Source organism: Paroedura picta, chromosome 13 (assembly GCF_049243985.1).
Source record: "Paroedura picta isolate Pp20150507F chromosome 13, Ppicta_v3.0, whole genome shotgun sequence".
Taxonomy (NCBI): domain Eukaryota; kingdom Metazoa; phylum Chordata; class Lepidosauria; order Squamata; family Gekkonidae; genus Paroedura; species Paroedura picta.
The window spans coordinates 22016456-22033735 of NC_135381.1; the positions used below are offsets into that span (position 1 = coordinate 22016456).

General features: G+C 44.6%; 1 protein-coding gene across 3 annotated transcripts; it reads left to right on the plus strand.

Moving 5' to 3' along the window:
• The first annotated feature begins 665 nt into the window (after positions 1–665).
• LOC143822698 (pinopsin-like) lies at positions 666–15590 on the plus strand. 3 transcript variants are annotated; one of them, XM_077308146.1, is made up of 4 exons: positions 676–1299; positions 5807–6138; positions 7405–7638; positions 12666–15590. In XM_077308146.1, exons 1-4 carry the CDS (start codon positions 771–773, stop codon positions 12804–12806), a joined length of 1236 nt encoding a protein of 411 aa, XP_077164261.1. In that variant the 5' UTR covers positions 676–770; the 3' UTR covers positions 12807–15590. The 3 variants fall into 3 exon arrangements, with proteins under 3 accessions (XP_077164262.1, XP_077164261.1, XP_077164259.1); XM_077308144.1 differs by having other exon boundaries at positions 681–1299; positions 7402–7638; XM_077308147.1 differs by lacking the exon at positions 7405–7638 and having other exon boundaries at positions 666–1299.
• Positions 15591–17280: the final 1690 nt, after the last annotated feature.

The window sequence follows — 17280 nt, forward strand, 5'->3', positions numbered from 1 at the left end:
ACAGGTCACCCTTACAGACTTAATAAGGTCTGAGGTAGTGGGCTCTGCTCCACAAAATGGTATACAAACAGTTCATCTTTAAGATGCCTGCAAGGGACAAATGTGGTTATCACCCCGTCACTGAGCCAGGAGGATGTTTATTTCCTAGGAAAGGTAAAGGTATCCCCTGTGCAAGCACCAAGTCATGTCTGACCCTTGGGGTGACGCCCTCTAGCACTTTCATGGCAGACTCAATATGGGGTGGTTTGCCAGTGCCTTCCCCAGTCATTACCGTTTACCCCCCCCCCCCAGCAAGCTGGGTACTCATTTTACCGACCTCGGAAGGATGGAAGGCTGAGTCAACCTTGAGCCGGCTGCTGGGATCGAACTCCCAGCCTCATGGGCAGAGCTTTCAGACTGCATGTCTGCTGCCTTACCACTCTGCCCAAAGAGGCTCTTTTCCTAGCAAAGGTGCCCCCCCCCAAAAAAAAGGAGCGGGATTTCAAATTGTGTGACACAAACCCACGCTTGTGGTGGTTAAACTGTTTGGGTAGCTCGTCTGCAACGCAGTCGAAATGAAGAGAGAAGAGACATGCGGGGCAGACGAGGACGGGGGACGGGGGAGTGGGGGCGTCTGGGGTCCGGCTGCTGCGCTACATCCAAGGGAGAAGCAAAACACCGCGCAAGGGGACGGCGCCGCTTTTCTGGAAAAGCGCAGGGCGCGTCGTGGCGCTGTGGCGTCTGCCCCTGGGAGCGAGCGAGGCCGCCACCGCGCACTCGGCCCGGGTCCCATGGCGGCCAAGGCCTCGGGGGAGGTCACGGGGCAGAGCGCCACCGGCCGGACGCTCGCCGATGGGACCCGGAGGCGGGGCGCGTGTTTGCCTGGGCGGGGGCTGCGTGTCGGGTTTGCCGGCCAGAAGAGCGCGCACCAAGGCGGCCGGTGGCGAAGCGGCTGCCGAGAGGACCCACAGCCTGCCCCGGCCGCAGCCATGTCCCTGGCCCTGGGCAACCAGAGCGGGGCCGGCCCTCTGGTGGCTTCGGCCGAGGCGAGCCTGGGGCGCAGGGGCCTGGCGGCGGCGGCCAGCTGCCTGGGGCTCATCCTGCTCGCGGGCTGCCTGAACAACCTGCTGGCGCTCCTGCTCTTCGCGCGCTTCCGGGCCCTCCGCACGCCCCTCAACCTCGTCCTGCTCAACATCAGCCTCAGCGACCTGCTGGTCTGCCTCTTCGGCACCCCGCTCAGTTTCGCCGCCGCCGTGCGCGGCCGCTGGCTCCTGGGTCACGCCGCCTGCCAGTGGTACGGCTTCGCCAACGCTTGCCTGGGTAGGTGCCCGCCTGGGCTCCGGCCACAGGGGCGGCGGGGGGGGGGGGTTGGGGATGGCACGCCAGGCTAGCCTAAGGTGACCAGATTGCCCCACTTTTGGAGGGACATCGGGGGGGCACCTGGCAAATTGTACTTAGGTTGAAATTTTATATATATATATATATATATATATATATATATATATATATATATATATATATATATATATATATATATATATATATATATATATATATATTACAAATACTATTTTTGCGTTCTATGAAACTTTTTGTTGCTCCTTATAGACCAAATTTTTAATTAAGAAACCCCCCCCCCTCCGGTCAGTAGTGTCCCGCTTTACCAGTGTTGAAATCTGGTCACCTTAGTGTAGCCAGGTGCAGAGAAGCTCAAAGCGAAAACCACAGCCAAGAGGCTCAGGCTGCACCTGGTGCTGGGAAAAGAGAAGACTGCCCCCCAGAAAGAACCCCAAGAACCCCCCCCACACACACACACACACACAAACACACACAGGGTGCACATGGGTGTGTGTCTCTTGCCAAGCTCCTGTGACAGCAGGCGGAGACAGACCACCTGGATGGCTGACCACCCGGGGCAGACTGAAGGAACCAGGGGGCCTTGCCTGCTACTTCAGTACTTTTTGCATCCAAAGCATGGCCCATTTATTCTCAGAGCCCAAAATCAAAATGGAAATCAGATACAGTGCAGAAGGGAGCGGTTTGTTCGGGCGGGGAGAGGATAAAAAGCAAAGGGCTGCAGACTTGACACTGCAGCCCAACCTGCCTCTTTGCATAAGTGGCCAGGAAGCATGTTTGTCTTAAACGTTTACCTGTTTTCTTTAAAGTGATCCTTAGGTGTATGGCTAGAAATGTGACCTGGCCTTAAGCTGCTTACCGTTTTGGGGATCAGAAACTGTCACATTTGCTGAGAGGTGGGGCAGAACATGGCAATATCTACTGGGGAGGAATCTCAACCTGTTTAAAGCCTACTCCTGAAAAGCCAGATTCTTCCAAAGCAACTGAAATTGTTGCCAGCAACTGGATAGATGGAAGAGGATAAAGTGACAAAGGTAAAGGTATCCCCTGTGCAAGCGCCGGGTCATATCTGACCCTTGGGGTGACGCCCTCTAGTGTTCTCTTGTCAGACTCAATACAGTTACATCCTGAAACTTGCAAGAATAAAATGATCAGTCTCATGAAGTTTAACAGGATATGGTGTTACCGCTACAATATTCTTGTTAGGTACAGCCTCAGTTTTATGAAGTTAACACAATCTACCAGGTTACACAGAATAACCATATCATCCTATCAATTGCCATCTTATTCAATCAGAAGAGAAAGTTCCTTTCTTCAGAGCCAGCTTGGTGCAGTGGCTAAGAGCAGTGGCCTTTAATCTGAAGAACTGGGTTTGTTTCCCCCCTCCTTCATGTCCAGCCATTTGAGTGATCTTTGGCCAGTCACAGTTCCCTCAGAGCTCTCCCCCCTCACAGGGTGTCTGTCAGGGGGAGAGGAAAGAGAAGGTGAATGGAAGCCACCTTGAGATTCCTTCTGGTAGAGCTGTGTTGACCAAGCAATAATATCAGGGCTCTCTCAGCCCCACCTCCCTCACAGGGTGTCTGTTGTGGGGAGAGGAAAGGGAAGGCAAATGTAAGCCGCTTTGAGCCTCCTTTGGGTAGAGAAAAGCAGCATAGAAGAACAACTCTTCTTCAGTAATATCAGGGCTCTCTCAGCCTCACCTCCCTCACAGGGTGTCTGTTGTGGGGAGAGGAAAGGGAAGGCGAATGTAAGCCGCTTTGAGACTCCTCCTGGAACAGAAAAGTGGCATATAAGAACCACTCTTCTTCTTCTTGTGGGGAGAAGATAGGAAGGTGATGGTAAGCCGCTTTGAGACTTCTTTGGTAAAAAGCGAGGTACAAAAGAGTGTTCTTTGTCTCCTTCTCCCTAAAGGTAACTGTGGTCTCCCTCTTGTCTGGAAGCCTCTTCTTAACTGTTTTTTTCAACTGCCATGCAGGGCAACATTTTGAGCGATCAGCCCCTCCCAATTCAGGCCCAGTTTAAGGAGCTGTGGGGCCAGTAGCACTGGAGCCAGCGGGGCCCTAGCAGGGCACAACTGGTGCTGTTCTTTGTGCTGCACAAGTATCCATCCTTCCCAGGGACAGTTTGGATACCTTCAACTTTGCTCAATACATTTACTAGCATTATCCTGAACTCTAAACCTCCTTAGCATAAAAAAGAAAATTACCTAATTTTAAAAATCTGAGTACACTCAGGGACCGTCACCCATTTTGAGGGCTGTAATTCCAGTTCTAAGAGCCTCCTGTGGCGCAGAGTGGTAAGGCAGCCGTCTGAAAGCTCTGCCCATGAGGCTGGGAGTTCAATCCCAGCAGCCGGCTCAAGGTTGACTCAGCCTTCCATCCTTCCGAGGTTGGTAAAATGAGTACCCAGCTTGCTGGGGGGTTAACGGTAATGACTGGGGAAGGCACTGGCAAACCACCCCGTATTGAGTCTGCCATGAAAACGCTGGAGGGCGTCACCCCAAGGGTCAGACATGACTTGGTGCTTGCACAGGGGATACCTTTACCTTTACCTTAATTCCAGTTCTAGAGCATTAGTGTCTCTCCCAGGGATCGTTTTACATGAGTCAGCCATGCTCAGCACTTCAGAGGGCGCCCTCCTGCCTCAGCTGACACCAGCAGCTCCAAGATGCTCATGCCCCCCCCCCCATGGCCTTCAGGTTTGCCTATTTCGGGGGGGGGGGCTCTGGCATTCCATTGAAGGGTTTTCTTTCAGGGGAGTCCGTTTCTTTGAGAGTGGATTGCCTTCTTTGAATCTAACATCTATTGCAAGGTAATTATGAAGGAGGGGAATTTTATGAGTTTCTTGGAGCAAAGGAAGGCTAAAAATACGTTAGATCAATTATACTCAGTGACTCCTTGACATGCCATCTATGGCTCTTTGGAGCACTATTCCCCAATATGGCACCTAGACCATGTTTCAGGAAAGGAGGCAGGGCCACTGCCTGCAGGGTTGGCAGCTGGTTCCCACTGAGCACAGAGAGAGGCTGCAACCACCCTGTCTCTTGCAGCACTTAGCGTTCACCCCAATAAGGCAGTTTTAATAGTCTAATAGTGACAGGTTTTATTTTCCTGGGCTCCAAGATCACTGCAGATGGGGACAGCAGCAAAGAAATTAAAAGATGCTTGCTCCTGGGGAGGAAAGCTATGGCAAATCTAGACAGCATCCTAAAAAGCAGAGACATCACCCTGCCAACTAAAGTGTGTCTAGTCAAGGCTATGATATTCCCAGTTGCAATGTATGGCTGCGAAAGTTGGACCATAAGGAAGGCCGAGCGTCAAAGAATTGAGGCTTTTGAACTCTGGTGCTGGAGAAGACTCTTGCGAGTCCCTTGGACTGCAAGGCGAACAAACCGGTCAGTCACAGAGGAGATCAGCCCTGCTTGCTCCTTAGAAGGCCAGATCCTGAAGATGAAACTCAAATACTTTGGCCACCTCATGAGAAGGAAGGACTCCCTGGAGAAGAGCCTGATGCTGGGAGCTATTGAGGGCAAAAGAAGAAGAGGACGACAGAGAATGAGGTGGCTGGATGGAGTCAATGAAGCAGTAGGTGTGAGCTTAAATGGACTCCGGGGAATGGTAGAGGACAGGAAGGCCTGGAGGATCATTGTCCATGGGGCCGCGATGGGTGACTTCGCACCTAAAAACAACAAAGTCTTCTGGAGAACTTGAAATCTTGCGCACTGTTTTGTGCCTTGTCACCTCATTCTAGAAACACAAGGGGTAGCTATGGTTCAGCAGTTGAATGGAGAGGCCATCCCATGTAATCAGAGGTATCCCAGTGGTTACAATTATACATTTACTGATATGTACTTCTAGCTTAGGGTACGTGTGTGTTTAGGGGGTAGCAAAGAGGGTTCACTGTAGTCTTTTCACTGATGGTAACTACAAAGTTTCTACCCAGAGTAGTGGAAACTGGGGGGAGGGTCTTGTGAAAAGGAGATTTTTTGGGGTGGTGGTGGAATATTTATTTATAAACTAGCAGGGATGAATTATCCAGTGGTAGCCTTAAAGCAGCATCTATTTCCTCCCTAAAGGCAAACCATCTGCAAACCTTAGATCTCTCTCTCTCTCACACACACACAGAAGTTGCTTCTTGTCAGCTGGTTGCAGAACCCAGGATTCATCCTCCTTTTCAGTCTCAGCTGCCAAGCTGTTTCCCCCCCAGCCCTCACCCAAGGACATGGGGTGTGTCTGGTAGTTCACAGCTGCTAGACATCAGAAGCCATCGAAGAAACATGTCCCCTAGCCTACATCCTAGAAGAGCCTGGGGATGGTTCTCTCATCATGTGACACTCCATAATTACATTCCTGTTTGAGTGTGATATTCTTTGCACACGCCACAAGCTGACTTTAGGGTGTCTTGACCATGATATAGGCCAATGCAAGTTGTTGATTTGTTAATGGGGTCAGTGTCTCTTTTCTTTTGCCAGGCATCGTCTCCCTGGTCTCACTCTCCATCCTTTCCTATGAACGTTATGTGATGGTCCTGCAAAGACGTGCCAAAGGAAACATATCTAGCTACCAGAAGTCCTGGCTTTACATAGCCACATCCTGGCTCTACTCCTTGATGTGGACCTTGCCACCTCTCTTTGGCTGGAGCAGCTATGGCCTCGAAGGGCCCGGTCTTATCTGCTCAGTCACTTGGCACCTCAGGACTCCCAGCAATATCTCTTATGTCATCTGCCTTTTTGTCTTTTGCCTTCTCTTCCCTCTCCTGACCATGATGTATTGCTATGGGAGAATCCTGCTTGACATCAGACAGGTAAGGCTGCTTACCCCTGCTGCTTCTCTGATTACATAATCTTTTGGCTTCAGCCAGGTTGCATATTATCATCATATTATATTTAATCTACCTTCCACACTTTCTCCGCAGACTCAGGATGGATTACAATAAAAGAAAGAGTGCATATAAAATTTCAAAAACATAAAATATAATTTAAATTAATTAATTAAATTTAAATCATTAAAACACAGAATGAGATATTAAAATTGCCTATAGTCTCTCCTAGGGGAAATAGGAAGGGGGTCAGACACAGTAGCCCTCCTTAGAGATTTAGCTTGTTGGAGTTGGACAGACAGGCCAGTGGCTCCTGGTGTTACTTCAGGCCTCAACTGTAGGTCTGTCAGATCATCTCTGTCTTACAAACTCTGCAGGGCTCTGATCTCATTTGGCAGAGCATTCCACCAGGCCTGAATCAGGGCCAAGAAAGCCCTGGCTGAGCAGATTTTGATCACTGGGAATGTCCTTTGGGGGACATAATGGGAAAGGTGTTCCCACATTAGCACAGCAACATCTAAATCTGGGTTAATGTTATAGTTTTCAAGCAGCCCTCCTAGAAGCCAGCCAGATGATTTCGTCCAGTTAATTTTATAACCAGAAACCTGGCTGTAGTCCTCTATTAAATAAGGTAAAAAAAACAGAGCATCACAGGGACGCATCAGTTCCTTGTTCAAAGCCTGTGCTTTGATAGACAGTGCAAGCCAAACGAAAAGGGAGAGAGGGGGCAATCATGTCTTGTTCTTCTAAAAATGAGGGGAGCGATTGAAATCCATTACAAATGACCTGAGCTTTTAAGTTCTTTATATAATTCTAACTATATAATAAATTCAACAGGAAATCTCATTTGAATCAAAGTTTGCCATAAGTAATCCCAGTGTGATCTTTCAAAGGCGTTCTCCAAATCCATTGAAAGACTAAAGGTGTAGGGTGCATTCCTTCACTGAAGATCGTTACATTTATAAGAAGACAAGAATAATTTGTCCCCTACCTCCAGTATGGCACAGAGTACAATATTTCACCCAAGAAGACTCTCAAACGTTTGGCTATGATGACAGCTAGGATTTAAGCAGAGAATACTTGTGAACATTTCAGTAATGAAGGAATTAAATGGCAGTAAAGTAGTCTACTCTAGAGGAAGTAGAGATGGTGTGCATTTGTAAGAAAGGGTACAGAGCAGTGTTGTGTGTGTGTGTGAGGGGAGTAATGTTTGAGAATAAGTAAGTTATCTGTGCTGTCTTATTTTAGCAGGTTTCTAGGTTTCACCTGACAGCTGTTCAGAAAAGGGAACACCACATTCTGTTTATGGTGGTAGCCATGGTTACCTGTTATTTCTTTTCCTGGATGCCATATGGGATAGTCGCTCTGATTGCAACATTTGGCAAGGCTGGGATGATCACACCAGCAATGAGCATCATCCCTTCCATTTTGGCAAAAGTCAGCCTGTGTGTTAACCCCATCCTTTATGTGCTCTTGAACAAACAGGTAAGGCTCTGCTTCTTGCATTGATTCTTGTACAGCAGGGGTAGTCAAACCAGTAGTCAAAATAAAGCGAACGCTGGCAGGGGCTCCTGGGAATTGTAGTCCATGGACATCTGGAGGGCCGCAGTTTGACTACCCCTGTTGTACAGAAAAAAGTCGTATTCTTTTGCTGTCCATGATCATTTTTAGTAAGGAGGTGACCCTGAGGACTCTGTCTGAGTTTAAATATTTTATCAGTTAAAAGGATTAGAGGAACAAGCCCAGAAAGGTCTCAGATTGCTGATGTTGCTCTGATTTAATATTTGGCTACTTGTGATGGCAAAATTTCATTGGTGTATCATACCTGAGTTGAAAAGCCTGAAATATCAATTGGAAAAAAAATAACTAGTATGTAAAATCATCTCAAGAGCCTCTTGTGGCGCAGAGTGGTAAGGCAGCAGATATGCAGTCTGAAAGATCTGCCCATGAGGTTGGGAGTTCGATCCCAGCAGCTGGCTCAAGGTTGACTCAGCCTTCCATCCTTCTGAGGTCGGTAAAATGAGTACCCAGCTTGCTGGGGGGTAAATGGTAATGACTAGGGAAGGCACTGGCAAACCACCCCGTATTGAGTCTGCCATGAAAATGCTGGAGGGCGTCACCCCAAGGGTCAGACATGACTCGGTGCTTGCACAGGGGATACATTTACCTTTTAAAATCATCTCACATTTACAAATAGGCAGTGCTTATTCAAACCATCACTAATTATTAAAATGCAGAAAATAATATTTTTTTAAAGGAGTTGGTTCATATCTAAGTGAGATGCCCAAAGTGGGTGGTGGTGGTGGTGGGAATTTCTTGGGAAGAAAAAAATAGACTTACCTGGTATGTGAAATTCAATATACTTGGTGCAAAATGAATCATCATGAGGAGGAAATTCCGAAACTGAGGTGCCACGGTTGAGAAAGCTATACTTCTGGCTACCTCCCATCTTTTCTCTAACGGTGTGAAAAGCACAGAGCAGAGCCTCTGCAGAACTGATGGGCAGGTTTGTATGAGAGAAGTTGTCCAAAGTTTTCTGAAGATGGGGTTTAGCAGTACACATCTGCTTAGCTAACTATGACTGCAACCAACAAAGAATCCCTCAAAGCAGTGGACTAAATTAAAGGAATTTTCTCATGTCCTCATTTTCCATTTGTTATTTTTTTATGTTTTCCTTGTCAGTTCTCCATGCTTTTTCAAACAATCTTTGATCTGATTTAAGAAAGCAAAGAGGAATTACAAAGAAACCATGAGAAGGCAATAAATGGGAAACAACATTGTGAGAAAATGTTCCTTGGTTGCAGCTTTAAAAGGAAAGCCATAATAACAGAAGAATAACAGAAATGTCTTATCTCTTCTTTTAATAGAACAACCAACTGTTTTCAAAGGTATTTTCATCAGTGGTTGTGATCAGTGGTTGTTTTTCCAACTTAGTGTTTGCTGGTGTTTGCTTCATTAGGATCTATTCTTCTTTCGACTGTCTTTTGACAAACTTCCCCATACCTGTCAGCCAAATGCCAATATATATATTGTTTAAATTCTGTCAAGAAGAATAGATCCTAGTGAAGGACTTCACCAGCAAACACTAAGTTGGAAAAACAACCACTGATAACAACCACTGATGAAAATACCTTTGAAAATGGTTTAAATCTGGAGGCTGTTTTGGTTGTTCCATTAAAAGAAGAGATAAGACATTTCTATTTACATTTATTGTTAAATTGCTTAAATGTTTCTTATAGCCTAGGATAGGTTCTTTCTTCTGTTATTACACTCATTTCGAACCATCCTCTTTTCGTGATGTACTCTTAAAAGGAAAGCCATGCAAGCCCCATGATGAGCCATGAACAGAAAGAGAGTAGTGTCATATGGAAACTCCCAAATAAAGCAAAGCATGTTGTGTTCCACTTGGGCAAACAGCCATAACCAAGGTCATATAAGGCCATAGGTAGCCACAAGGTGGCAGTGAGCATCAGAAAATGATTGCCTACAGTTTTGGGCCATTGCTATAGAAGTGATCATAGGCGACAGATCATTGGGACAGGACAGTCTCCGCTGTGACACCTCAGTTTTAAAATGTCTTCACTTTGTCTGACACCATCTTGAATTTTTGACATCAGGTCAAAACCCTAGAAATGTTGTTGGTAGGTGGATCTAAATATATACTAGTTTGCAGATGTTGCAAGGTCTTTGCCAGATTCAGCATTGTTGGGTATGTACTTCTGTTATGATAGACAATTATGGGATTTTGTACCTGAATATTCTTGTTTTCCTATTCTCTTCCTGCCCCCATTTTATTTATGTTCATGTTCATGTTCGTGTTGTTCATGTTCATGTTTATGTTTATATACTGCCCTCCCCCGAAGGCTCAGGGCGGTTTACAGGGAACAGGAAACAGGTACAGATAACATAAGGAAACACATGTGATAACAGCAATAACAATACAGCAATAATAACTCCAACATGATAACAGCAATAATAATAAGATAGAACTGCAAAGGAGCCTCAGCTCAACTCTTACTGGGACCCAGTGCGTTAGGCAGATTAGTAGGAGGCGGGGGGAGGGCCAATTAGAAGCGATGGTCCGGGTTAACCTCAACCAAATGCCTGGTGGAGGAGCTCCCTTTTGCAGGCCCTGCGGAACTGTTACATGGTAATTGCCATATTACCATGTAGACAGTTATCTTGAGTTGTAAACAGCCCTTGACTACAATGGTAGGAAAGATGTAAACACATCAAATAAGCAAACACCAATGGCAGCCACTGCCCCCATCCTGACAGAACTATCCAGACACTCCACCATATCCTGGCCCTAATATGTGATGGTTCCCCATAGTACAATGATAGTTGAGGTTACAGGAGGCAGCCTGGGTTCCCTCTCTGCCCCTGAGGTTATCTTCTTTCAGGTACCTTTCCTGTCCAGTTCTTAGCCTTTCCCACCAATATACAATATTCAATACAATAAACCTTTATTGGCATATGAAACAGTGCATGAGGTTAAGATACTAGGCATGTAACACAAGATAAATGAACAAGACTAAGAATTTGAATTTAAAACTCAACAACTTGACTTAGCACAAACTCACTAACCATAATGACCTTAATACCCCAGACATCTCTCACTTATCATTAGAAAACAAAATGCCCAGTTCCTTAACAATACCCATTATATCCTTTCTTGAAGCACGATGGTTACGAATTCTGCTACATGTTCTGCTATCGCAGAGGATGTGTCCGCTAACTTTTTAATGCCGTGAGCACATGACTTATTAGTCTGCAAGAGAGGACCTAGCAGAGAAGAAGGTTGTTTAGAGCAGGGGTAGTCAACTTGTGGTCCTCCAGATGTCCATGGACTACAATTCCCATGAGCCCCTGCCAGCGTTTGCTGGCAGGGGTTCATGGAAATTGTAGTTCATGAGCATCTGGAGGACCACAGGTTGACTACCCCTGGTTTAGAGAACAACGGGCAAGAAAAGAATATGTAAAAGATGGATTCTCCCACCACCAAGGGTCCTGTGATAATTTTAAATTATAGTTACTCTTCTTACAAAAGCTGGGGAATGAGCATCTTTGCTATTGATAGCTTCCTCCCCTAAACAGTCGGAATAACAAGCTGAAACTTAATCCTGTTGGGGGGAAGGTTTGACTCAAGAAATTAGATATTTCCTGTTCTGGGTGGGGTTGCCGGCACCCTAAAAGGAATAAGTTAATAGCCTGCTTCAGGACCCAGGTCTCCTGTTGAATAAATAGATGGTAGTGGTGGCCAGAGGTCCCTTTCACCAACACAGCTGGTCAGCCATCTGTGACCCTTACTGGGAGGAAAAGATCTTGCCCCTCTGGTGCATGTCCTGGTAACATCTTGAGAAGATTACTGCAATGTGGGACTGCCCTCGAAGACTGCCCAGAAGCTACAGAGTGCTGTGGCCAGTACACTGATTGGAGATTGTCATAGGCACCATATCATTTCCATCTTCTTCCATCTACACTGACTCCTGATTTGCTTCCATACTCAATTCAGTATGCTGGTATTGAACTTTAAAGCTGTATATGGCTTGAGACGTGCTTACCTTCACCCATGTGAACCTACCTGTCCACTCCAGTCATCTTCAGAGGCCTTGTTTCAGGTACCTGCTAGCTGAGACTAGATGAGCGGCAACTAGAGAACGTGTCTTCTCAGATTCGGCAACAAAACTTTGAAACTCCCTACCCAGCGAGATTTGTTTGTCTCCCTCTATATTGTCTTCCCCCAATGTGTGAAGACTTTTTAATTCTGTTTGGCATCTCCCCAGAAATTGTTCTTGGCCCTCCTCCCTGGTTATGTTGTGTTCATGTCTTTCTGTTTTGTTTTTTTAATTTAATTGTCTAAATATTTATATGTACATCATTTTAACCATTGTTTTAACGTTTAATGGTGCAGAGGTGTTTAATGTTTAATGGTGTAGTTTAATGGTGAGCCAGCTTGGTATAGTGGTTTTGAGTGGTGGCTTCTAGCCTGGCAGGGTGTAGTTGATTCCCCACTCCGCCACATGCAACCGGCTGGATGACATTGAGTAGCCCTGTCAGAGCTCTCTTAGCCCCACCTCAGCCCTCAGGGTGTCTGTTGTGGGGAGAGGAATGGAAGGCAATTGTAAGCTGCTTTGAGACTCCTTTAGGTAATGAAAAGCAGGATATAAAAAAAGCAACTGTTTTGATGTTTGCTGCCCTGGGGGACCCTGTTTGGGAAGAAAGGCAACACGGATAAATGTTTTAGATAAATAGATACATTTTAGATAAATAAAATGTTTGCTGCCATTCCATAACATCTCCTTAGCTCAGCGTCAAAGGCTTTGGCGTTTTAAACACAAGTCAGGGGAGATTAATTTGCCCAGGAGAACAAGGAAAATACACTGGACGTCTTCCTTAAGTCGTGAGTTTGAGATAGCTGAACAAATAGACAAGATGGACACAAGATGGATGATTCTCTCAAACTGCCGGGATGCTACAGCAACTGTTTTGTTTTCTTTCTGTCTTTTCAGTTTCATGAATGTTTCATAACCCTTGTGAAATGTGGGCCTCCACCTCAGTGCATGAATACTTTTGAGTTCAAAAGTGAGCCAAGATTCTCAGACAGCTGGCCGAGCAGAAGAAATCCAGTTGCTTCAGATGCAGGGCAATAAATAAGCGGAGGTCAGATGCTCCACAAGGCAGCCCCAAATGATTGTGGCTCATTACTAGCTTTCGCTTTATACACTTATTTGCCATTGTTTAAGATGTATTGCATACACTCATGGAGCACTTTGGTGAAGTGCTGGAAGCACACTGATCTAGAACCTTTTTTCTAGCAATGTCAGCCAACAACTCAAATGTGCTAAACGCCGGCTGCCCGAGCAATATCCAAGTAACAAGTGGCGATCTTGGCTGTGTGGATAAGAGTCCCCAAATTACCTCAAAATTGCCATCATTGCCCATCAGAGCACTCTTCCATAATTGTCAGCGTCTGCCAATATCTTCCTGGATATCTTCATGTGTGGAGTTCCTGGTTTTATTATGGACTTCTGTCAATTTGAATGACCATCTCAGTTTTACAAAGTAACAATATGTAGGTGGGTAAAGAACAGAAGTGATGATCATGTATTATAAAGTAACTATTTAATACACAGTTCGGTAAAGAAAAAATGTGTGATTGCTGCATACATTATTTTATTACCAAAAACAATATCTTTCACATTGGCTGTCTTTCTTCCAAGAAGCATGTGATAATATGGCTAGCCTCTCATTTTTTCCTACTTTGTGTGGCTACCCCTCTCATTTATGCTCACAACAACCTGGCAAACAGTTGATGAGTGCTATAGTAGACATGTTGACCTGAGAGTTCCAGATGTGGTATGAGAACTTGAATGGTCCTTTCAAACACATGTCTTCTCTTGATGTCACATTCTTCAGCTGATGAACCTCCATGTATGTACCAGCCATTAATGGCTTCTATCCAAATACAATATAGAAATCTATATGTGTTTGTGTGTGAACATGCCGGGGTGGTGGTGGTGGGGAATATAAAAGTTCTAGGTGCCATGATTCTCTTGTGACAGCTCATTCACCCATGGAATATTTTACTTCTCATAGCTTAAATTGCAGGTGTGGCTAGAATTGATGTCCTGTCAGAGGAAGGGGTTCAACCTGTGCACCACCAGAACTGATGTTTGGCCACAGGAAGGACCTATAGGCCACATCAGCTAAGGATCCTCTTCAGTAGGCCAAAGAAGGTCAAGTGATACTTCCTGATTATAAACACTTCTAGGTCAAAATGGCTTTAAGAAGTATACCACCTCCAGGCATACAGGTTCCCATTTAGCCCTTGTAGCTCTTCTCTTCCATGAATACATCAAATCCCTTTCCGAAGCCACCAAGGCTAGTAGCTATCACTATGCTGGTCTTTCTGCATGAGTCACTATTCCAAGCATGAGTCCCAATGGGAAAGGAGGAAAATCCAAAACAGAGATGCAACAAGTAGCATAATCTGGGGGAAATCTGTTGGATCTCCCTATTGAGCGTGATTGGACCAGTCACATGCCTGATGCAGAGAAATGGCAGAATTTTCACCGCGGAGGTGGGACCAGAGGAGTGTGCATCATGCAGATAGGAACTGCACACCTGCACACCTTTTGAGAGGATTTTGGTGCTTTTATACTGAGCTAGTCATTCCCTTGAGCATGCCAGTGTGCCTTAGTGCAGAGTTTGGAAACTACCCTCCTGTACCAATGCAGCCAAGTAGCGCCTGTGCCTCCCAGTTAAAGTTGCCGCATGTGGCACGGTTGCCCTGGGCAGTGATGGAAAGTGCCAGTGGGCCTAAGAGCTCTTGTCTGAAGTAGCTGTCAAACCAAACGTTGACTGCCTAGGCAACCACATCCTTACTTCGGCTTCGCTTTCTGGCAAGCTGCACCAAACAGCTCATGTTTGTCACAAACACCCGGGAAACTGATAAGCATTTCCGTAGGAAATGAACAATGCAATTGCCACATCAGCAAATATATGTTTAACTAGGTCAGCAAGCATCCAAGTTGCCAGTTTTCTAGTAGGGTCCATTTTGTGATGAATCTAAAGACCAAAGCGACTTTAGCAACATATGGAGCTCTTGCTCGTGTGGACCTCCATGCGTAGAAATTCTGTAGAGCTTTTGATTGTGGTGACAATATATCCTAAAGTTGAGAAACGTCCTGGTTTAGTGGTAGAAGATCTTTGCATGAAGGAAATCACAGTCTCCGTCCCTGGCATCTCTAGTGAGAACGAATAACTGAAGGATAAAGCACTTCCAACTTGTGATAGGGTACTGTTACTTTTGGTTGACTCCATTAAGAGATTAGGAGTATTGCTAGACGTGATTCTTCCAATACAACATGAGTTAATGGTAAGGTGACCAGATTGTCCCACTTTTGGAGGGACATCTGGGGGTACCTAGCAAACTGTACTTATGTTGAAATTAAAAAAATATATATATTACAATACTATTTTTGCATTCTATGCGTTCTATGAAACTTTTTGTTGCTCCATATAGACCAAATTTTTAATCCAGACACACACACCCCGGTCAATGGTGTCCCGCTTTACCAATGTTAAAATCTGGTCACCCTAGTTAATGTGGTGGCTGATAGTGCCTTCTATTATCTGCATTCAGTGCAGAGATTGGCCCGTTATCTTGACCAGTGTGGCCATACTGATCCCTGTTAGAATAACCTCAAGCCTGGGTTATTGGGATGTTTTTTGAGTAAATAAAGGCTTTCCTGTTGTTTGAAGTTGTTTTGGTCTGTTATGTGTAGATTTTAATGGTGTGTTATTCTGGTGCATTTAAAAATGTCTAACCTGCCTTGAGTTGTTTTAAGGAGAAAGGCAGGCCAAAAATGTCTTAATAAAAATACCTTTTCAGACCCTGGCTCTGAAAACAAGCATCAGAAGAGGCAGTTCTGAACTGGGTGGGTGGGTGGGACTTAGTACATATACATTCAGTTGTGTATCAGAGAGTCTATAGTATCACATATGAGGTTGGTTGGTGAGATGCCATTCTGTTGTAGTTTAAAGATATTTTTAAAAACTCTTAGAGTAACTTAAATTAGCTGGTGATCTGTAGTTGCTTTCTTCTTCTCTAAGGTTTCTTAGAATGCCGCTTTATTGCTGCAATCTGGATTTTTAAAAAAGAAACCTTATTTTTTACTATTTTACTATTGTTCATCAAGTTAAAGCTAGCCTATTTGTAAAATGGAGGATTACAAATCTTCTAAATTGATAATTACCCAAGGACACACATTTCCAGGGGTGCCCAACAAGAATCTGCACATTTCTAGTATGTAAATATCTGAGAACCGACACATCTTTTTTTTTAAATCTAAAGTTGCACATTTGAAAGACTTAGTAGGATTCAGTTGCTGTGCTCATTTTTGAAAAACGTTTTTTTAAAACATGCAGACAACATTGGTAAAAATGCTCACACCCAAATAAGAAGCAGAACTTGACTTGGTGCTTGAAATTTGTGGGTTTTGCACATGCTAAAGTTTGCTGAATTGAAGTAACTGATCCTATCACACCTTACGGAGTTGAGGGGAAACTGTAAAAACCATCCTGCCTTAGCAAGAACGGATTTAGATGATACCCTGAATTTAGTTTTTATCAGTTTGGAAAATCATACCTTCTCTTGCTTCTGTCTCATTCCAAACTCATTTTTAGTGCTAAGATTTCAGATTTCAGCGAGTGATAATGATTGCTCCTTCTTTCCAACATGCGTCAATATTGTAGGAGCCATTGTTTTACTCAGAGGCCGCACAGTATTGGTAAATGGAACTCTCCATAAGCAAGTCTGAACACGTCTCATCAGCCAAGAACTTAGACAACTCTAGGTGTGAAACCTCACCTTCTTTTCCCCAGAAAATTCTTCAGCTGTGGTTCACAGCTTCTGTCTGATTTTCTCAGTCTTGACTCAGCAACTGTCATGGTATCCTGGCAGCAATGAGATATGTGGACCATCATGGGACACCAGATTATAGCAGACTAGTCATTCACCTACCTGACTGCCTTTCATGACTAAGAATGGCTTCTAAGTGATCAGGCAAGGTAAATGGGACATATGTGGTCATAACAAATTTTAAGAGCATTGGTCAACAAATATAATATTGTCTACTCTGAGGACTTTGGATCAAATGTGTACTGGGAACTGTAAATCTTTTGTTTTGAATCCTTAGTATATTTTAACTGTTTGTTGATATTGGCCAGCATTTTATCCAATTTTACAAACTTTGTTATAAAACAAACAGAACAGCAGCTGGGAATTACATTACAGTCTTGTAATCTAGACTTCAATCTTTATGTGTCTAGAAAAAATAATCTCTCCTGAATTCTTATGTTATTGGCTTCTATTAACTTGCTTAATGTTTTCCACAGTGTCTTGTAGCCCTTCATGCTGAATAAAACTCACCTGGAACTTTGCTACACAATCTCCTGAAAGTTTTTTATTCTTTCAAAGGAAGTACTGATACACAGGATATGTAACCTGTTCAGAATTTTCTCTCTCTTTCTATCCTCACACCATTTCACACCATATACTGCCTCTTTTGTATTCTTCCAACAACCAGCAACTGAACATTCTCCATGAAGTATTTTATTAGA